The sequence below is a fragment of the Dermacentor variabilis genome, chromosome 1, assembly GCF_050947875.1.
Source record: "Dermacentor variabilis isolate Ectoservices chromosome 1, ASM5094787v1, whole genome shotgun sequence".
In the NCBI taxonomy this organism is placed as follows: Eukaryota; Metazoa; Arthropoda; class Arachnida; order Ixodida; family Ixodidae; genus Dermacentor; species Dermacentor variabilis.
The window spans coordinates 78,915,408-78,938,916 of NC_134568.1; the positions used below are offsets into that span (position 1 = coordinate 78,915,408).

Below are 23,509 nucleotides of genomic sequence, written 5' to 3' on the forward strand. Positions count from 1 at the left end.
CACATTTCAATATCTAACACAAGAGTAGGACGTATATAGCAGGGCGACTGGGAGAATGTATCGAAAAGGCACAATTAACGCTTTCAACTTCTCGCCCTTTAGGTTTTCGTGCTCATAACACCAGCGTGATATGCGCCGCGTTCCTTGATTTCAACAACGAATTTGTCGTTGTTGGCACATTCATAAAGCAAATTCGAACTCCGGAGTCCGTGCCATCCTGGATTACACCTGGACTGAGGGCGCCTCCCCGCATACGCATAAAGACACCTGCTTGTCGTTGTTTTTTTTTCAATAAATGTTTTCCTCCTTCTCCGCAAGGATAACCATGACGAAACGTGGCTCTCTTCTCTCTGTCGACGAATACTCAGCTGAGATGGAACCGCAACCCCGGGAAGCAGTTTATATACGAGGTGACCATTAAATATCGCCTGTTGAAGATGCCATAATTCTAGTCCTTGAGCTGTATTCTTCAGATAAGCGGACATTACTTGCACGAAAAATTGAAAGACATATTCAACCAATTACCAAAACTTCAATAATTAACTCTCTACTTAATTACATTATGGAACATATCACAATTTTCTAATTGAAGCCGGTGAGATTGTTAGGCGTATACAATTGAAATTAATTTCCGGAATAACACTAGTTTGGAGACATGCAACGTCAAACTCGCCGTAAAAATGCGCGGTTGGTCCACTTACTTTTTTAACAAAACACACTTTTATGTATTAAAGCACAAAAGTGATTGGAACACCCATGTATTTCGTCTCACACATTGGAAAATAATATCTCGAAACTGGTGTAATTCTGGAAATTCCCTTAAAGTGGATGCGTCTTGCACACTCGCAGGCTGCAATTCGTTAATTTCAATACGTGCTGTAATGTAATTAGTTAGGAAGCTAATTTGTCAATTTTTGATAATTAGTTGAATGTGTGTTTCGATTTCGTGAGCTAGTAACGTCCGCCGCTTCGAATAAACCAGCTCAGTGACAAGAATTATACTATCTGCAACAAGCGACTTTTTAAAAATTCCGTAAAACACAAAGATGATTACCCTGTAGTAGTTAAGCACTGGCTTCAAGGATATCCATAAATACTAGCGCTGCAGTAAGAAATCTGTAATGGAACTTGCTACCGGCATGAGTACATGAAAACAGTATTTATAATAACTGAAATCAGAAAGGAGGTTAAAGAAGAAAGCCTGCGAAACCTCCGAAGTTCCTGTTTTAGCCGTACTGGACAGTTCTCATCGATCTGCCCATTATAAAGATGCATGTCGCTGAATAAGGCAGGGAGGTGTAAGACAAGGTAGTCCATTTATTATGCCGTCTTCGATGAGCGTGTGTCTTCCCCAAATATTGCATTAGGTCTTCTTGACTTGAAGCCTCCGGATAAAGTGGCGCGCCCTAAAGATGATTCATGGCACCAATACGGCGTTTGTCCCTTTAGACATCATCTGCGCTATTCATCTTTAAATCGCGCCCGGCGTTCGGCACATCTTTAATAGTTTAACAGCTGCCCCATTCTCCGGACCTTTCCATTCGACGCATTCCCGTCGGCTACACTGAGCTGCAGCAGTTGTTCGCCGTGTGCGCGCCTTCATATCAACTTTCAAACAAATAACTTCAATGTGTTCTTTTTTCTGCGCGACCTGAAAACGGCTGTCAGTATTTCTTTTGATACTGCTCCATCAATAAATGAATGACTCTGCGGCAACTTGCACTTTCGTGTGCACGAAATTTCTTTTCCCACTTTTTTCAAGTGTAGTCGACTGACGATTGTGAAGTGAGACGACTGACCGACTCGTTCAACTGCACCTTTAACTTATACTTCGGCGTGGCCAAATCCGTAAAACAGTTTAGTCCTCTGCTTTTCATTTATTCCTTAGCGATGCAACTGTGAAGTGCGTCGCCTCATCGATTGGTCGTACAAAGCTAACGATGTCATTGCTTGTGTCACGGCGGAAATTTCGACTTTCTGAGTCTGGATCCCAACACACCCCGGCGTTGTCCACCCACACCTCAACGAGGTTACACACTCCGTAGCACGACAACTAGTCAACCGTGCCGGAGATGGTGCAGGTGCGCCCGCAGGACGCGACCGCCTTACAAAATACAACGACCTTGTGAACTCATTTTACCTAGAAAGAAGAACATTCTCCACCCCTCACCGCAGGTTAAATAGAGCACAGGCAACCACCCTTCGCCTGTTACAGAACCAATACATACCCCTCCCTCACAAGCTATCACATCATATACCCCGACATCTACCCAAGTCACACGTGCAAGATCTGTAAAACTCAATCAGCAACACTCCCCCACATGCTATGGGAGTGCAAACATCAATACCCAGACCTTAATCCCATGACCCTGTCGTCGAGATGGCACGCCGTCCAGCATAGTTCCCATCTCGACGACCAACTCTGGGCTACCAGCAGGCCTACGAAGCGGCGAAGAGGCAATACCTCGAGGTCCCATCGTGGGAGGCCCAGCCGACTAAAGTTCTGGTTCTCAATAAAGTTCACTCTGTCTCTGAGTCTTAACAGTGATCGTGAGGGTCGCGGCATACCCCTCGGCGTGGCAGAGCGAGAAAATTCACGCCAAATGTTCAGAATATCTCCGTAAGTATCGGCTGTTGGTCACTTGCACAAAATTGTATTCTTATAACTGAAACCTTATACCAGCGCGTGCCGTGTGTATATGTCGAAATGTCACGCACGTTCTGCTACGCCGAAAGAGAGACAGCGCTATAGTTAGGCGTGAGCATTTGTAAGCACCCTCCACGTGTACGCACCGCCGCGTGATCTAAATCACCAAGCTTTCACCTTTTCGTTTCTTTATGTTCTTACTAAGCGTAGTTCCATTGGCGCCATCTGTTCTTTCATAATAATAATAATAATAATAATAATAATAATAATAATAATAATAATAATAATAATAATAATAATAATAATAATAATAATAATAATAATAATAATAATAATAATAATAATTTATTATTATTATTATTTCTTCGCAAGATGGCGCCTAGCACGGACGTTTGTATTCTGTGCTCCTAGCTTTTCTACGGCAAAGAGCAATTTCATCGCTGTATTTCCTGCAAAAAGCGTCCACACGTGAAGTGTATTGCATGGCCCGACGAGGACTTCGGGCTTCTGAAGCCCGGTGAGAGTGCGTTCACAATCTGTGCCAGAACGCCAACATTCCAGCGATCAGGCTTAGCGATGCCAACATGCACGCTGCTTCCCCTTCGGAGACCCCACCACAGGGCGCTCGCTTCGCCGGGCCCGGTTTCGAGGCGGTCTGTGACATGGCTGCCCTCCGTGGACTTCTCCTTCAGGCGCTTGAGGGAATAATCTTCCTCAGCGATGAAGTGGCGCGGCTGCGCAGTGACAACGAGCGTCTGTGCAGATCAAACGCGCTGGCATCCGCACATCCGGCCGAGGCTTCAGGTGCGTTGCGGGTCGGGAGAGAGAGAGAGAGAGAGAGAGAGAGTAAAGTTTATAGAAAAGAGCACACTAGCGTAGGTAGTACTTCCGCTGTGCAGTGGGTAGTCCCCTCAGTCCAGAAGTCCAGCGGCCTAAGCTGCCCTTCTCGCTCGGTTGACCAAGTTGAGGCGCGCTCCCGCGTGATGGGCTAGGCACGTACTGAGCGCAAGCCCTCTTCGCCTCTTTCTCCTGCTGCGCTGCCGGTCCAACCGTCCAATGCAACGTATGCTGCGACCGTCCGGACTGCTTCGCCGATGGCTTCTGCCATTGACCAACTCTCCAGGGCAACACGGAGTGAACGTCGGACTGTCGGCCTTGGTGCTGGGGAGATAAAGGGAATATCTGTAGTTAATTTCAAAGCGCCCCGCGATCGAAAGCCATTTTTTGTTCAGGCTCTCTCATAAAACGTCATCTACTGATCTGACTGCGCCCCTCTCAGACGTCGGAGCAGCCCCCATTGCCTGGGAACGCCTCAAGATGAAGCATAGTTCGTATGCCTCGTTCCTCGTCTGCGCCGATGAAGTCGTCGATGATGAAGCATTTCAGCGCCTGAATGAACCGTCAATGTGGCCAATCGGATGCCTTTCAAACCGTTCCGTTGGGTGCTACACGGCAACATACTTGATGCTTCTGGGATAACCCCTAAGGAGCAATGTGATGTGTAATTTGGACATCTTTTACCAAAGCGCTCGTAGACTTCGCATCAAAGCAGGCGAATTTTTCTGCAGTGTCATTTCGGCTTCTTTTTCCATTTCTGTTATTTCAGAAACTTGGCTCTGCAGTGAAATTTTCTCTTCCAAAATTTTTCGACCACACTACGGCGTCTACCGCAGGGCCGGAACTTCAGTGGATCTAAACAAAAAGGTGGTGGCGTACTGATTGCTGTTGACCGTTCAGTAAGATGTGTTCGGCGCACCGACGTATATAGAAAGTGTACAGGAGTATGTTTGGATAGAAGTCTGCCTAGCACGCTGTGGAAAATTAATATTTGGATCTTTCTATGGTATCACCTAATATGTCCCCTGTCTTGTTTGATGAGGTCATATCTTCTATTGAAAGTGCAATATCTTCCCACGGAAAGCATAGAATAATCCTCCTTAGTCATTTTAATACACCTGGAATTGATTGAAACACACGTTAGACATTCACACTCCAATCATTACATAGAGGACAAATTCAGGTTGCTGTTGGACTTTCTGTACTTCTGTTCCCTTCAGCAGCACAACTTGATCGCCAGTACCTGTGGCAACGTCTTAGACCTTTACCTCTTTAATTCTCCAGTTATAGATGTCTCTCGTTCGCACGTTTCCCTTGTGCATCCTGGTAAGTTTCACCCGTCACTAAAGACAACTGCCTCTTTGTAAGCCCTGAGGCAGAGCACCGACAGTGGCATTAATGAATCATCTCTCTCTGTTTTCAAGCGTGGGTATTATGTTGGCTTATATGATTTCTTGTCCACCACCGATTGGTAACTGACCACAGACAAAACCAGTGTTGATGACCAAGTAGCAGTCATTGACAAGTAGTTTACCACGTTTGTTTTGAGCGGCATGCACAAATACATTCCACAGTACAGCCTAAACGCTCTAAGTATCCCCACTGGTTCTCATTTGAACTTATAACTGCCCTTAAGTATGAAGACTGCCCTTAAGTAAAGATCGATACAGAAGTACTGTGCCTAACGAGCGGAGACAAAAATTCCGCTTTTTTTGGGCTCTCTGCAAACGCCTCTATAAGCGAGATCAGGACTCATATATTGCATCCTTGGAAAAGAGCGCCTCCGACCGGCCAGCGGAATTTTTGAAGTATATCGGCAAGCGCTCTAGTAAACGTGGAGAGTATTTTCGCCTGCTCGACTCTGGAGAAGTAGAAGTCAAAGCAGTCGCGTATACTTTTGCTACTCATTTCTCATCCTTACTTAAGACTTCAGGTTTCAACGCTGGTGTCAGTCAGTAGCACACGACGGTTCCTACATCTAGTGCTGTGTTGTTTGATGAAAAGCTCATCAGCGAATGCATTAAGCGCTTGAAGCCTGCCCTATCCTGCGGCCCCGATGGCATCCCCTCCGCAATTCTAGAAGCTTACTGCAGTATATTTGCCGCAGTACTGACATCTATATTTAATAACTTTTTGAATACTTCCACTTTCCCTCACATGTGGAAAGCTGCTCGTGTTTTTCTTGTATTTAAGTCTGGCTGTAAAACCAATGACTCGAACGATCGCCCGATTTCTCTTCTCTGTGCCCCGTCTAAGATTCTCGAGCTCGCTCTTCACAACGTATTGTCTTTTGCTGTGAAGAATTGGTTGATTCCGAATCTACATGGATTTCTCACCGGCCGCTACACTATCACTAATCTCCCAAGTTTCATGACACAGATCTCCATGCCGGTTCTTCAAAGGGGGCAAGTCCATACCCTTTATTGTGACCTCAGCAAAGTTTTTGATGTGGTCAACCACTCATTTCTTCTGATCAAGCTTGCGCACTTTGGTGTTGACTCATCAATTGTCAATGTCTTGCGCAATGATCTACTTGATAGATCGTGTTATGTTAACGTCAATGACCAAACGTCTTTTATATACATGGCAACTAGCGGCGTCCCTCAGGGATCAATCAGTATTAGGAGCACTCTTTCTTTTAATTTTTATTAATGACGTTCTTTCCGCTATTCGGAATTCTTCATTCCTCCTATATGCCAATGACATAAAGTTCTTTAAGGAAGTTCATACTGTTGATAATTGTCGCATCCTGCAGCCTTGCCTGTTTTCTTTTTCTAAATGGTGCAGATATAATAAACTCGCCTTGAATGCTGCTAAGACGAAAGCCACGACTTTCGCATGCAAAACAGCAACCATTTGTTTTTCGTATTCTTTAGATTCTGTACCATCGTGTAAGGTTTGTGAGCTCAATGATCTCGGTGTACTTTTTGATACAACCTTACACTTTTCAGCTCAGACTAAACGCGTTGCAATACGGGATATGCGCTCTCTTGGCACTGTTTGCAGACTATCGAGGGAATTCAGTTCTCCTACACCGTTCCACAAGTTGTGCACAACTGTCTGTCGTCCTCAACTCGAATATGCGTCGGTCGCCCGGAATGGCATTTCCAGATCCAAAAGTGCCATTACAGATGGGCTCAAGAAAACGGTTCTAAGCATACATCGTTACCGCTTTGCTAAGACGGGCACTGCACCTTCTTCTAGAACTGTTGGATTATTGTCATTGCCCTTACTTCGTTGTCAACGCAATCGCGCTGACCTTCTGTTTCTTTTCAAACTCCTTCACGATACCCTCACCTGCCCTGAACTCCTCAGTTGTATCATGTTTCATATTCCACGCACTGTCACCAGAGAACATAGACCTTTCCACGTTCCTGCCAGTCATAACCAGCACTCGACCGTCCGCAGAATAGAGAGTCTTTAAAACGCTTATTTTCACGATCTTGATATCTTTCATACTGCCATCGTTCTTTTCCGAGCTTTGTGTTGCGTCAAAGTTTCACCTATTGTTCAACTGCCCTTCTCCTCCTTTTTATTTTGTATTAACCTTGCGCCTCGCTGTATGTACACTCTTCTTTTCAAGATTGATATTTCTATTCATTTTATTTTTTTACTTATATTCCCTTGCTGTGTACTTTTTCTTTATATATATATATATATATATATATATATATATATATATATATATATATATATATATATATATGCGTGCGCCAGCGCTCAGACCTACTAGTTCTTCCTGAGCACGGTAAATTATTATTATTATTTATTTTTATTATTATTATTATTATTGTTGTTCTTGTTGTTGTTGTTGTTGTTGTGCTGCTGCTCCGTTTGCTGTTATTGAAGCTGTCGGTGAAAGCGGTCACCATATGTCAGTGAAAGCTTTCCAGTCTTTTTCGTTAAGCCTAACCTATAAACCTCTCCTCCCATGGAAAACAGCGTCCACTCCGCAATCCGGGGCATGGCGAGGATGCTTCGGGAACACGCTGTTGGATCTCTTCGGGGGCAGCCGGATGAAGTTTACTACTTCCTGCTCTTTCATCCTTTTTTTTCTCTGTTCCGTCTTCTTCGCTCGCCATCTCACGGTCCAACGCGTCGCTCACGTTGATAATGAAGCGCGCCGCAGCATGGGCCGCGCGCACCGATCCGGGAATCCTTGACGCGCGCGCGCACCCGCGGTGGCTTCCCGAGACTGGGCGGCCTCCTTATCCACTGAAGACGGCCGCCCCTTCTTTCCCTGAATGCGGCCACCGCGTATGTGTAGTTCCCGCGCACGCACGCGCGCGCTCGCGAAAAGGCTACGAGTGCCGCCTCTGACGTGATCGCCCGGACGGCCCGTGTGCGGGTGTTTGAGCCTATCCGCGTACAAACAAACATGCGGGTACCGGAAGTAAGAAATCTGAGCCGCGGAGGGGGGGACGTGGAGACACCGTATTTGCTTCATTCAAAGCCGTTTGTGTTTTTCCTAGAAGGTCCGCTAGACGGCACTCTTTTTTTCTCCATTTCTTCCCATCTGCACCCCTTGTTTACATGGCAGTGCTTAGTAAAGAGGAAACACGCACTGCTCATCTAGTAGAAATTAATTTATGCGGGTGTTCGCAGCCACCTCTGTTTGCGTGCCTCTCGTCGATTTTTTTCTTTAAAGACCGACACAGAGCACAGGGAATGGAAGAAACGTAACAAAGCAAAACGACGTGGTCAGTTAAAGTAAAAGCGTTTCTTCTTCGGCCTGCTTGTGAAAGCGCTAGAAATACACATACCTCAGCGTTGCTCCTTTGTCCAGACAAAAAGAGGAAACGAGAAGGGTGGATAAAGAGGGGGGAAGAAGCGTTCGTGCATGTTCACTGAATGTGAGAAAGCATAACAGTGAGGACGGGCTACCTGAACACATTAAGTACTCTATGATGTGCGTGTAGGGGCAAAACGATAAGCCAGTAATAGCTGTATATAGTTTCTCATTTAAGTTAAGCGCACTTTCAGTCCTGAATTTTAAGACTGTCAAAAAAGAAGAAACACACAAGTGCGATGCCATGTTTCGTGCTTCCCTGCTGGCGAGGCACTGGCCGCCTTAGTCGCGGTTTATCGGTGACGCAGGGAAGCCGTACAGGCGTGCGGCTGTAGTCGATATGGCACACACTTCGTCTTCAAGACGAAAGTCACTCACAGCGATCTCCAATTACCCGGCCCTGTATTGTGATTTTCCTGCTCGCATCCCGCCCCCTAATCCTCTGCCCTCGAAGACTGCATGTCCGTTCCTTCGGCATCCATACTGATGTTGCAACAGAGCACCGGTACGCTGCTCTCCGCACTACATGACCAGCCCCGCTCCGCTTGTTCCTTTGAATCTCCACATGGAACAACAGATGCACCAGTTTGCGCTCGTATTCATACTACTGTCTATCTGCCTGTTAATGTTACACTTATCATTTTCCATTACAACTTAACATGGAGTACTGGGCTAGTTGGTGCGTGACGCTAAAATGCATTGTGAACCATTTCGTTGGCTGATTTCACTGTCCATAACGCCTACTTGAGTCTCTCTGTATTTTATTATGCTTGTTTCAGCCCCACAGTTCGGCACTGGTAAAATGCAGTGATTATATGCTTTTAATTTGAAAAATATCCCTAAGTCGTCGTCCATAACTTGGGAGTGATGTGAGCACTTGGCCTAGGTAAACGTACTCATACACGGACTCAAAAGGCTGGCTACAGTCAAAAACCTTGCTCTTTTTACCTTGCTCTTTTGCACATTAATTCTCAAAGCCACCCTTAAACTTTGCCAGTTGAAAACCTTAATCAATTATCATGTGCCATCTCCAGCGCTGCTGAACAGGGCAATGTGATCTCCAAATCACATATTGCTGAGATATTAGTCACTGATGCTTCCCCCTAATTTACCCCACTCTTGCATGTTACATACCTTTTGCAAGTATACATTAAAGATATTTGAGAGACTGCTCTCTGTTTTTCCAAACACTCCGTGACTCAGAGCTCTTCCTGCCTTCGCGAAGAGAGCCCATCACCGCGCCTTCACTAAAGTCGACACATTTGGATCGATTCAATGCCGCTTCTCAGTGATCCCTACCCCGACGTGCTACCTGAGGAGAAATATGCCTTCCCCCGAGCGGTTTTGTTCAGACGCTAAGAGTGCATGCTTAAAGCATTTTCGATCAGGAATCGCAATGGAGTTACACCAAAGTGCAGTGACCCCTTCGGAAGAGTGTTGCTCCTGCCAAGCGCTTTCTTGGCTCGAGATGAAGTGTCGGGTGGATGAACGTCATAGATTACGGAGGACACTCATTGCTTAACATCATCTTAATGGGTAGTTTACTATGAACAGCAGTCACGAGTTTTGAAACTGGAGGTTTGTGTATTCGTTTGTCCCGATTAAGGTGATGTAAAAAGAAAAAGAAATGCATCGAACCTGGAATCGAATAAACGATCGTGAGTTCTCAAGCAAATAACTCTGATCGCTACCCCATATGCCATTCGCTCGCTTTTTTATGGCCTGTTTCAACCATAACATTATTGCATATACAATGAGAAAAGTCACAGATGCCTCACTATGATCAGTATATATAGGAGGAGGAGAAATGGACGTTTATTGTGAGACACAGCGAGAAAGTGTTCTTTCTGCGCCCTAGGTGGGCTGCTCTCTTAGTCCAGAGAGCCGTTGGCTAATGCGGCAGCCCGGGCCCGGTCCACCAGTCCTCGCTGATCTTCCAGGCTCTGTGCCTTTAACACTGCCTCCCACGTTTCTTCGATCGCTTGTAGTGGTTCTGAGTCATCATGCTGACTGTTTTCATCGCGGTGTGGGCACACCAACACCGTGTGTTGGAGGGTGTGTGGTACATCACAATATCGCCATAGGTATGACAATTTGGTGGGGTGCATCCGGTGCGTGATAATTCCATGGACATACGTATTCGTTTGTAGTCTGCGGAGGGCGGTGGCTTCTTCCTTGCTTAATTTTGGATGTGGTAGAGGATATTGCCTTCTTTCCAGTCGGTAAAGTTGCAATATTACGGCGTAGCTGATGGGAATGTCCTCCACCCTCGTCGCTTTCCGGAGACCGTGAGGCAGGAAATCCCGGCTGGTATGCTCTCGGGCGACAGCATGTGCTGCTTCGTTTCCTGCCAGGTGTTCGCGGCCTAGGGTCCATGCCACGCAGGCTTCGGGTAGTTCTTGGCGGCTTGTTATTTCTTTTAGAACCTTCACTGCTGCGGCAGAAATTCGGCCTTTTCGTAGGTTTCTACATGCCGTTTGCGAGTTGCTCAAGATGATTGCTGTGTCTTTGCATGTGGCGATGCCGAGGACGATGGCCACTTCCTCCGCCGTTTCTGGATTTCTGGCTGGTATGGTGGCAGCGACTAGCTCATTCCCTTGGTTGTTGGTCACGGTAATTGCGTATGCTCTTCTACCTGGGTATTTTGCCGCATCTGCATATCTCGTGTTGGGGGTGTTTGAGTATTTCTTGCTGAGTGCTCTAACTCTTGCTTGTGTTCTGTCTTTGTGGTATGTTTCATGCATATTGCGAGGCATTGGAGCGACTGAGATAGAGTCACGTGGCAGCAATCGAACCTTCGCGTCTGAGTCTGCTATGAAATTTTCGCTGTGTGCGAGTTTGCGAAGTACTGCTTTGCCTGTTTGAGTGAGCTTAAGGCGTTCCAGCTGGCTGGCTCTGTGTGCTTCACTTATTTCTTCCTAGGTGTTATGGAGGCCATGTTTGAGGAGTGTCATGGTTAAGGTCGTACTGGGAAGTCCTAGTGCGCTCTTGATTGCTTTTCTGATGACGATGTTGAGTTTTTCAATTTCAGCTTTATTGACGAGTATATACGGGGTGCCATATGTGATCCGGCTTATAAGGAGTGCTTGGATTAATTGGACGGTTTCTTGCTCTTTAAGTCCTCTTCCTTGAGTGGTTATACGCCGAATAAGATAAGTTACTTGTGTTAGGGTCTTCTGAAGCTTCGGAAGTGTAGCTGTGACAGAACGGTCTTGACGTATTGTGAGGCCAAGGATGCGGAGGGAGCCAACTTGAGGGATATCGATTCCATTGAGTCTGACGTTGGGATCTGGGGCGACGTAGGCTGGTGGTCTTCTCCGGGTCCTTGCCTTGTGTATAAGTAGCTCTGATTTTTCGGGAGCACGCTGGAGGCCGCATGTTGAGAGGGACTGTTCTATCTGATCGATTGCCTCTTGGAGGGTAGTTCGCTGTTGACCGGTTGTGGACGCTTGTGTCCATAACGTTATATCGTCGGCGTATATTGCATGGTAGCGAAAACTTCTTCAAGTCAGCCAGTCCACCCAACATCTTGATCCACAGAGGGAGTCGTAATAGTGTGCTACGCAATTGACGTAGATAAAAAATATATTTCATTAAGTTTTCCATAATAGGCCAGGAATTGATACCGGAATGCTTAAGAGTCATTCTCTGTTTCCAAACGCTGTGAGGCTCAGGACGACCATGACCATGTGGTATGGTACACCACCAGGGTTTTCTACCGGCAAAAAACAAATTCCGTGCTGACTTGGAAGATACTTCTTGAGGATGCGTTGTATATACGTATATCCAAGTAGAATACTGCACCGCAACAATTGATAAATGCATGCCCGATTGTTTCAATGCATACCACGACCGTTCTGCGCGACTCAACTGGTAATATACTTGCAGCATTAGGCACTGGCGAACGCCGGAGGTTTTCCGTCGGGCTCACCTGGCGAATTACGTCGCAGCGTTGACCGGGACCGAGTGCAGACAGTCGGTGAGCGTGCACGGAGGTGCGCTCGTCTTTCGGTCCTCGGGAGTTTACATTGCGCTGTATACGTACTTTATGCGTTGTTCAGGTAGCTCGTGAAGCGAATGTGATGCACAAAAACAAGTAAAAAGACGGAGAAAAAAAATTACCGACGATTACGTTACTTCCTAATGCGAAATTTGAGCGGAGCAAATAAGCTGTTTCACCTTTTCGATAGATTGAGGCAAAGAAATCGAGCAACACATGTATGCGCTATCACAGAATTTTTTTTTTATTTTTCACACGTATTCCTTTAACAAAGACTCCACTAGGTAAGCTTCTGCTTCGGCGGCACGCACCTCTGGATTCTGACGGCGACGGCGCTGGGCCTCTGCTCTGGCAGCTCGTTTAGCAGCAGCAGCAGCAGCAGCAGACGGAGGACTTCCATCGGTCGTCTCGCTCATGGCTCAGAAAGAACTGGCAGATAATTTCGCAGTGGCGAACGGCAGCGGCAATTTCGGCTCGGGCGGTGCACATATACAGATCCGCCGCCACCGATCTGGCTCTCTGATTGCCACCGCACAGGGCGAACGGCAGCGGCAATTTCGGCTCGGGCGGTGCACATATACAGATCCGCCGCCACCGATCTGGCTCTCTGATTGCCACCGCACAGGGGTTGCATTGGAGGAGGAGCGAAGAAAGGAATTAAGTTCGAGCCGGCGCTTTGACAACCGGAGACTCGCAGGAAGAGGGGGGAGGGGGGCGGCGTGTACACCCAGCGGCAAACGATGGGGGCAGAAGCGCGCGCAGCAAGCGGACAACACGATAAAGGGAGGAGGGAAGAGATAGCAGCGACTGACTGATGCCGCTGACGCCGATAGTGAGTCAACCCCAGCTGCGGAGTTGGTTTCAGGGACAACGCCGCCGATGCCGACACAAACAATATGATACCCTCGCTTCCGCAGCGCTAAGAACCAGGTCTAGCCGTGGGAAGGTGGTCACGTATTCGTCGACGTGCCGGGGCCTACGTGAAATAACCGGCGCGTCGGCAACTGAAGAGCACCCTATCCGCCACACAAGAACAGGGGGGGGGGACCCTTTCCTCCTCTTTCTGCATGGCGGCGACGGTGTTCTATGCAGTCACGTTATCTTGACTCTCTAGCGGCGTCAGCGGCATCCAGCGGTATCAGTCGGTCGCTGCTAGCGCTGGGGGGATGAAAGGGGGGCGGAGCTGGTTACGAGGCCGACGACAACGCCGACGACGACGCGAAACCCAGGAACGGACGCCAAAGAGCTGCGCTCTAAAATAAGGAGGGAAGGGCAGAGAGATAGAGAGATAATGGCGTCAGGCGCTAAGGCGAGCAGCCTAGCAGAGGTCATCTTGCGGAGGGTCGCTATCCGGGGGACGCCTTACACATCCTCCTCGCCAATGCACGGCGCTGGGGATAGTGCACGTCAGCTGCTGCTGTTTGGAGGCTACATGCTTTTTGCGATTGCGGTGGAGCCTGTTACAGCGTTTTCAGGAGCTCTTTCGGTGGCATTTGAGTTCACTCAACATTGCTCAAGAGCAGCGGAGGGTTCCTCTCGAGATGACATCCCATTCTCTAAACCTACCCAGTGATCACGGGCTCATAAGCGATGTTGGCAGTTATTGGTCTAAAGTGTTCAAAAAAAGGGAGTGGCGTCCGGCGACTTCTTTGCTGCTCTAAAGAAGAATTATAGTATCTGTTAAATCTCCGCAGATAAATTCTAATATGCTGACGTACGTTTCATTTACTCCTTGACTATGCGATAGATGCCCGCACGAGTACTGGTATCTTTCCCTGAAAAGCGAAGAACGTTTTGTAATCCAAGAAAGTCAGCCATACGTATAGAGTGGTCGCTCACATTTCGCAGACGTTTCGGTTTCCTGACTGATAACATGGCTTCGCTCCGCTGTGCAATATTCGTTTCTAGAGCTAACCTTTTCTCTGGGCTGGTTGAAATGAAGTATATTGCCTTCTGTATATGCCAAGTTATCTTAGCGAACATTTTCTAGAATACTAAAATTATTATAAGGTCGGGCGTCCACCCTGATGCGAGATGGTTACGGTGTCGGCAGCCGGAGGTATGTAGTATCTGATTTTCAACGGCTCTCACGCGCTACAGGAGACCAGCAGCCTGGCGAGTGGCAGTGGAAGACGATGGTTAAGCATGCCCCTTTAAGCGACTTTTTCCAGTGGTAAAAGGGAGGCGCACTCACCGGCCGACTTCGATGGTGACCAAGGTGGCCGCTCCTCGGGCAGCGGCGGCCTTGGCGCATGACGCGGCATGCTGCGGCCCCTGTCCTGGCTGGAGCAACAGCTCGTGCCTGTACTGGCGGATGCAGGTGACGGGCCACACGAGGAAGGGCTCCGCAGCGCCCGGCCGCAGCAATCCGACGCTGTGGCCCAGAATCACCAGCTGGTACTCGCCGCGCAGCCCCAGTCTCTCAGAGGCCTCGCTCGGCTGCACCGTCACCGGGAACCGCTCCCGCGAGAAGAGCACTGCGGGAGCGCGCACGTCGTCACCAGACTCGCTTGGCTTTATTGAAGGGCAGCTGATTGCTAAGCGAGCCGACAATTTGCTTTAGAACAAGTGTACCTGCGTCCCGAAACAGGTAAAGTCTGTGACACCTTACCTCAGCTCATCAAACTTCTATCGCGCAGTGTGTTTCCATCTGTCGGCCTACATCTTGACTTTGGATATACAGAACAAGTCGTTCGAGATCTGGCTGCAAGACGATGCAATGAAATAGGTTCCCGCACTCCAATTAATCTAGCTGTGCTAAAAAGTGAAAAGAAGAAAAGAACGAATCAGCCTTATTGGTCTCACCGGAAACCAAAACTGTGCCGCAGTAGTGCCCCGATATCCTGAAGGCGCCGCGACATCATGACACAAGACTTTTGCTCACTGTTGAGCGTTGGCACTCATTTGTGCAATAAACATTCATGGTACGGCAAAGGCGAACTGACATCAAGAAGTGGCAACTTTGTGTCGTAAATTTTAATTTCGCTTCTGGTATATGCAGAGTCAAGTGGGCGGCTGGCTGTGCAGGCTACAAGTGCGGTTCCCTTTATTTTTATGGTAGCGACCAACATGTTTTGCTTGCTGCGACCAACTTCCAGAATCATTTTTTCTTTTCATTGTGTTCCAGAATTTCCTTATTACGGCTTATAAGGCATAAACTGCAGCCACTTTATTGATCCCAATAACTTAGTATGCAATAAGAAAGACGTCACAATAATTTAGCACACATGAACCCGATATTCACAATCCCAAGCACAAAAGAATGTGTTGTTTTCCTTGTTTGCTATCAGCGTTTTATTTCACTTGTCAGCAGTGAATGTTATGACGCAAAGCATACTTCAGCAACGACCCGCTACAAGCGTCGCAAGTGCGCAGGATTAAGTTAACTTCGTGCGCTAGATATTTGGTGCCTAACGATAAGTGGCGTAAGCAATCTTATTGAAAGACTGCATTGTATGCGCTCTATGTATGAAACTTCATTAACCAACCAGCACTTTCAGCATCATTTTCAGGAGGACCAAGGAAGGAATTGTGATGCTCGGCTGCTGCGATAGGCCTCTTGCGACTCCACGAGGATAATAGAAATGAACAGAATCCTTGAGAATGGATAGTCGCTGGGTGAAAAAAGAACAGAAAATGAAAGAACACAGGCCGACTAAGGTGCAGTAAAAAGGTATTTGAACTTTCACAAAACAGAGGAGGGTAGACTGTGTTATGTGAGTAAAAAGCGAGAACGATGACTAATTTGAATTAGAGGCAACGTACAACATTAGACTCTGTGCGAGAACGTTTAAGTTAAATGAATAATGTAAGGAGATATCGTCCCAGTGATTGTCGATGGCTTTAAGTATGGCAGTGTTTTCACGCATACGAAAGTGACTTGAACAGGCTTCGTACGGGAAGCTAACGGCGTTGAAGAATGGAATGGCTAACGGAAATTTTGAAAACAAAGAGAGAGAAATTCCAAGCGTGACAATACGACAACCAAGCAAGAACCTCTGAGAACTGAAAACTTGGTTCGCGAGCTCAGCGCAAACGCCAAGTAAAAAATATTACAAGGTGTAGTTGATCGATATCACGCTCGACAACTTCCAACAAGAGGAAGTCTTCGCCATGTCCTGCCTTCTAAAACACAGTTTCCTTTCTGATAGTCTCTTTTTCTCTATCTCTGATCAAGCTCAAAGCACGATACAGGTCCCCTATGGGATCTTTAGTTTTGTTGCATAATTTACTTTAGAGGTAAACAAAGTTTGCACTTAAGGTGCGCCGGAATTTTCTCTTGGTTATACTATGCAGACTCTCAAGTTTTCGAAATAGACAGCGTAAATTCTGAAGCATATTAAAAATAAGGTAAATAGTAAACAGAATTTTGTTGTTTAGGGAACATAGGCTGATAAAGTACATACCAAGCTGCACCTCACAAGTTCGCGCAAAAGAGAGAGAGTGAAAGCAAGGAGAGGAAAGGCAAGGGGCTTAAATAAACGAGCGTCCTGCTTGCTACCCTACACTGGGGGCAAGGGAAAGGGCGAGTAGGAAGAGCGAAAGAGTGAGCGAGAGCGCTCAATGCACGTGGGCGGATGCACAGAAGCACTATAAGCGGTCTCTCGGCCCGGTTACCTTCAAGTTCTGCACGAGTGCGCGAATATCGTTTTCTTCCAGTGAGGGATGTGGCCAGGGTCCAACAATTTTCGTTTCAGAAAATGTTCTACTGGAGCCTAGCCGGTTTAGTGCAATCTGCAAGGAGATGCGCTGGATGTCGAGCTCCATCGGTCTAAAGGATGTTCCACATCCACCGCGTTGGCCTGAGTGGCGCTGCCTGCCACTCCCAGGGTCATTACGGTCATTACACACACATAAATGACCAAGAATGTGCGCGCTGGAGCGGCCGCCACCCCAGCACGATTTGTAGCGCATCACACGTGTAATGTAAAGGCTGTGGGCTCGGCTCCCAGCGGTAGCAAGTTGTTTTTTCGTCCACTAACGCCTCTCTCTCAGGATAGCTTCAAACCGACTGGATTCGAGACCGTTCTCTGAGTCAAAGATACGCTGACTATGGCCACACCCGTCACTGGAACAAAAAATTGATTCGTGCACTAGTATACACTACTTGAAGTGTACCGGCTTAAGAGACCGCTTATAGTGTCCCTGTGCTTCCTCCCACGTGCACTCAGTGCTCACTCTCTCACTCTTTTTCTCTTCATGTTCCCCTTTCCCTTACCTCTAGTGTAGGGTAGCAAACTGGACGCTCGACCTTCCTGCCGTTCCTCTCCTTTCTTCTTCTTCAGTTCACTTTAATTTATAATTTCTACACTTAAACTATATATAAAACTACCAATAGCTTGCCATCTGCTTTCCCTGGTAACAGCATATATATATATATATATATATATATATATATATATATATATATATATATATATATATATATATATATATCGGGCGCAGAGCGAGGCCCGATGCTCCACAACATGGCCTATCGGGCGTCGGAAATGGCGTCTCTATGGTGAAGTGGTCCCGCGTGTAAAAAGGTCTCCTTTCGCACCACGGCGATATGGAGCGAAGTGGAGCAGAAGTCAGTGAGCGCAGAAGCTTGTCGGTGGACGGCCGAGAGCGGGCCCTCCTTCCGAAGATCGCCACTTAAGGGACATCCTCGTGGGTGTCCGAAAGCTCGCGAGCCTCGCTGAGGGCAAATCGAATTTGCTGCTTCTGCCCGCTCTTCGCATTTTACCCGCCATTTTAGGAGCGGTACTTAAGTTGTCGTGCCGAGCTGTTAACGCCCCATCTTTCTTTCTCTTCGAGCAAGCTTTACGACGGAGTGCCTGCTTTGGGTTTCGCGACCATCGGACCGGCAAAAAAAAAAAGGGCAGCGTTGTCGCCTTCGCGGCAAGATGACGACGATGAGGCTTGACTCACACTTAGCCCAGCGTACTGGTGAAAACCGTCATTATAAGGCCGACTGAACAACTAATGAAAATAAGGAAGAAAGACGAATGTCGAACTAAGCCGACACGTATACTCCGATAAAGAGGCAAATTTATAAGAGCAGTAGATCAGATGGCTGCATTTACCAGTTGCGCCGCTAGTTTAGTAGCCTGCCGATATATTACAGGAGAATTGCCTGCAGTACGTAGTATGGGGGCGTTCGATATAACCAAAGCACTTAACAACGATGGAGACATTATATATATATATATATATATATATATATATGCAAAGATGTCTTTTTTTGCGTAAAGTGGCGTGCTTTCAGTTGCAAGTAATTTTCACTTGCTCCTGAAAGCGATTTACTCCTATACTAGAGAAATTACTTAAGAACAATTGGTCTACATATCGGTGCGTGAGGACACCAACATGGTTTCTTGTAATACACAGGATGTATTATTTTATTTATTTTATTTCATATCCAAGGCCTTTTGTGCTTTCAACCATAAAATGTAGCGATAGGCCAGAACCGCCCGCATCCGAATTTATTACGTGGCAACCAAGTTTATCCGGATCCGCAGGTACCAGTTAACTTCTGAAGCCATGCGGAAGAAAGAAAAGCCGGCAACAGATAGGTTATGATGGAATGATTCACACTTAGCGTCATTTGTAGTTTAAAAATGCTTTTTTTACCATTTGTTTGGTAACTAATTGTGGCTATATTAAGCTCCACAATTTAAAAGGCTGCTGATGCGGGCAAGCTGGAAAATACTCATTTCGTTCAGCCCACAAGCAAACGTCAGACTTCATTTGGTGTAATGCCGGATGAAGAACTTACTCAGTCTGTAAATATGATAGCAATGACTCAGGGTGGAATTCGGGGAATGTGCAAAAGCTTTTGCGCTGCTCATTTCTTTAAATTACTTCATTTCGCATTTATCTGCCTACGCGCGAGCATTAGCTGAGAGAACATGGCACTGCTACCTCGCGCTTCCTCAGATTTTCCAAGGCCGCGCGTAAGACTTTCGTGCACAATATGAGCACGAGTTTCCAAATACAAGTAGTGTGAGTGAATAGCCGCGCCGACGGGCTCATTCTTAATTACTGCCGCTCTTGGACGGCTGCTAACTTTTGCTGCGCGTTAACTAAGCTGGATGGCCGTCGACCACGCGCGCAGGAGCCGTGAAGGCGACAACTTCGCTCGCTGGGATCCCTTTCGAGACTGGTTTATATTACAAAAGACAGATCGAAGGCAAGAGAAAAAGAAGAGAAAACACAAGATCCAAATTCTACGTTGGCCACACCGATGCCTTCGTCCCTTTCGGAGGCGCCGACGAATCGCACTCCGTAGGCGGTCAGCCGAAAACCCGGTGGCGAATATCTGGTTGCGGTTCGAAGCGCCGGCTAGCCCAGCGGGGCGCCTCGTCCTTTCGCCGGCTCGCTCTCATTTGCGTCGTCGGGCCTCCAACCACGGATGCAACAAACGTGTGGTGGTCGCTTGCGATTCCCAACAAGTAGAACGCCTTAAGAGGAAGCTTTAGCTCGGGCGCAATTCCCATGCCACCTATTCAAATACATGCGAAATGAAGAAACGCTTTTCTGAGATAATCACTGGGCCGATTTTAATGAAATTTGTTGCATTTGAGAGAGACCTTTAAATTCTAGTGACTGGTAGAAGCGGAATTTTCATTTAGGGCCCGAATTGTTTTAAAAATGAGTTTTCGAAAATTGGTAAGTTTGAAAAAACAAATAACTGGAAGCACGAAGTTTACAAATTTGTAGCCCTGCACTAAGAACAGATATCGCAGTTCTATAAACTGCATCCGTTAGAGCATCCAAAGTGGACAAATTTGATTAATCAATTTACATCTTACATGAATAGATTACATTTTTTGCAAGCGTTTTGCAAACGTCCTACTCACATATTAGTGGTCTATTTGAGAGCCCTATATAATGCATCAATTTTGTCCGCTTTATGTGTTCTATCAGATACAATTTACAGGATTGCGATATTCTTTTTGATCGCTGAGTTACAGAGCTGTAAAGATTATAGTTTCGTTTTCTGAAAATTTGCAATTTCCAACAATTTTTGTGAAAATCTTGACTGCCTAAATCGAAAACTGGCTACTAACAGTCATAGATTTTAACTTCTTCTTTTAAATGCCAGAAACCTAATCAAATTGATGCAGTGGTAGCCGAGAAAAACGATTTTTCCTATCGCATATATTTAAATATGAGCCCCCGAGCTAAAGCTTCCGCTTAAGGTCGCCAGGCTACGCTACGAACCTGATCAAATTAAATCGCCTTAAACTTCGTATAGTAGTGCCACGCTTTGAAGAATGCCGCCTCCTTCTCGCGCGCTCTGGCCGAGGCCGACGCCGCGTCGCTATTGGCCTAATAGCATCACGTGGGCCCTCGCGCCGTGCATCAGCGCCATTTTTGCTCGAGAAGCGTCTACGGACTGGCGAGGAGCGCATGTTGGCGCCTTTGCTACGCTCGAGCAGTGTAGGCGGCGCCACGGTTTGAAAGAGAGGAGAAAGGAGGAGGAGTGAAGGCGGAGGAGGAGAGTGTCGCTACTTTACGAAGTTTAAGCGGTTTTACATCACATCAGTTCGTGAAAAGCTCGTGCGCCCTACAAAGCAAGGAAAATTCAGGCGTCTTCCTTCTGTTCAAAATGAAGGACACGGAAAACTGGCAGTTTTTTCGTACATACATAAAATGTCACACGGCGTAAAAAATGTGCAAAGATTTATGGCATTCGGGTGGCATTTTCTGCACCACACAGGCTCAGTCGCATTTGCTTCCTTGTGCATAGAAGGGCACAGGCTACGCCATTGGATGATAGGAAATGCAACCAGAAACACGTTAGTCGTTTTGTCGATTGTGTCTCAGGAGCAGTATATAAAATTCCCCTAACCTGGGGTCATATGTTCGTTGGCCAAACAGGCCGATGCGTCAGCATACGCCTCAGAGAGTACAGAAATTCGTTAAACGGCGCGCCATCCTCTTATCTTGCCCCACATTATAAATCGTGTCTGGGTAAACCCATCTTCGAAAACACGGTCATTTTCTTTCATCACCTTCACCAAACCACACGAGAAATCTCGGACGCCTGTCACATCACCAAGAACGCTTCACTGTGTGTAAGCCAACCACCGTTATTACTGCATGACAGAGAATTCAATTTTAAAAATCAATCTTAACACGTGCCTTGGATGTATGCTAGTTTTGTACCTCGTCTTGAGATGCATGATGCGTCCATTTTCTTTATGTGTATTTTTTTCACACGTGCATTAAACATCAGTTGTGTGTGAGGGCGTGGGATGTTTGTCCCTTTTGTACGTCCTGTGCGTTTACAGCGCTTGAAGTTTTCTAGGAATATACGAGTCGCACGAAACAACCACGTGGCTGTAACATCTCGCAAATAAAATGGAGCCTTGTGATGAACTTTCAAGTTTGTTTCATCTCCTGTTTAAGTGTTGTTTCCGGCTATTTTGAATTACGTGGACTTGACACCACCTTTACCAAGTCGTTGGTGTAACATTAGAAACAATAGAGACCAGTGGTTTAAGGTGATGTATAGAGCCTGGTTAATTTTGTCACCTCGATGCTAAGCCATCGACCCTTAAATAAAGAAAAGAAAAATACTTGAACGATTCCTCCGGCTTCGAACTCATTTATCGCGACAACACTCCTTCGAGTGTCCTAAAACGCATCGAACCCTTCGCAAACCTCCTGCAATCCTGTCACCGGCGCAAGTAGCAGTTTTGAAGGTGAAGCTTAGTTCCTTCGGCAACATCTTCTGGCCGTTTTCTGACAGTTCACGTGGATGCTCTGTTCACACTTCATCGGTTGTAAACTCAGCAGAGCACTGCATTGGCTCGGGCTTAACCTAAAGAATGGGCCGGGCCGGGCTTGGGCCAGGTAAGCAAGTTTTGACGCAGTATCAGGCAGGGCTCGTGCCTAGGGTCGGACTCGGGTCGGGCTCGGCCTTCAGTCGGGCCCGTAATACGCCCGATTATAGTATTTGTAACATTGCAAAACTGTCGACTATAAAAATTGACGCCTTTACAGGATTTTGTATTAGTGGCATCTGTCGGCCTACGGGAAAGCAGGAGCAGGCGGGCTTTGGCACAGCAGTCACACAATCCACCGATTACTGTATGGAATAGTAGAAAGTTTTAGAATAGAGTTTGACGCCTTACGTACTTTAAATGCGAGCACCTTTGCGGGAGGTTGCGGTGCGCGTCCCTTGAAGGCTGTTTTAGTTTAACGTACGGGAACGCAAAACGTAAGGCAGACGTTAGAAGACACGGCGCCGTCCGATGCCTCGTGCCAAACGTATCCTAGTCAAGACAATCTATTAGCCATCATCCTGTTCTTGCTGTGGAGACGCGTCGCGTTAAGCCTACGGACGTCAGAATCATGGAACGAGCTCAGAAATTGGACGCGCTATGCGCTCATAACTAACGTATGAGGTAAATTAGAGGAAGCGAAAACTCATCTCAATTGTTACTGGCGATTAACGACAGCGAAAACGAGAATTCACGCTGAAGCGGGAGCCATGGGTGCCGCCATGTTCGACAACGCTATTAGCGTGCATAAACGTTACGGACGTTACACTCGCCAAAAACGAACGTTATCATAGCGCACGTAAACCACCGAAATGCAGTAACGTTCGGAGCATGCGCAGTGAGGACAACGCTAGTTGTTTGCTCTCTAATAGGCACAATCTCTAGATGGCACAGTGAGACAGACAATGCACACTGTCCCGTCTAAAAGTTTGCATTTATTATTCCAAACAAGAATGAACCGACTAGCCCAGCACGATATTCTATTCAAGGGCCAAGTTCTGTAACGGTTCTTTGGAACCGCTTCGCTCTGGCTGTTACGTCTGGGTTACGTCACTTGGTGAAGGAGTGGAACGTCGCGGCGTGGAGGAGATCAATGAACGAGCGACGTTCTGCCGCAAGGTCGCGTCATCACTTATGTTTGTACTTTGGAGAAAAAAGAAATAGTAATTGAACGATGTTGCTAGTTCGGTAAAAAAATGGCTTGTATACGACACTTCCATATTTAATTTCCAGTAACTGTGAGCTTCCGCCGCAGACAGCAGGTAGTTTAATTTTATCTGCGTTGCTTTATTATTTTTTCTCGCTAGGTGGTGCGCCATACGTTAAGCAATCAAAGCGGTTCCCTGCCTGTAGGCCGCGGCTCTAATAGGATTTCGTCTAGCGGTGGCTGAGCTTCTTAGCGCGCACGATTGCGCTGAGAGTTCCGTCCGCACATCCCACGACTTCGACAATCTTGCCGC

The 23,509-nt window shown here is 46.9% G+C and overlaps 1 protein-coding gene across 2 annotated transcripts in view; it reads right to left on the reverse strand.

Annotated features, from left to right (window-relative positions):
- The window catches only part of LOC142579840 (uncharacterized), a 378,351-nt gene that overhangs the window by 20,685 nt on the left and 334,157 nt on the right, over positions 1-23,509 (reverse strand). For both annotated transcript variants that reach the window (XM_075690453.1, XM_075690444.1), the window contains exon 4: positions 14,468-14,750. In XM_075690453.1, the coding sequence (XP_075546568.1) occupies positions 14,468-14,750 (283 nt within the window). The remainder of the gene's footprint in view (positions 1-14,467; positions 14,751-23,509) is intronic.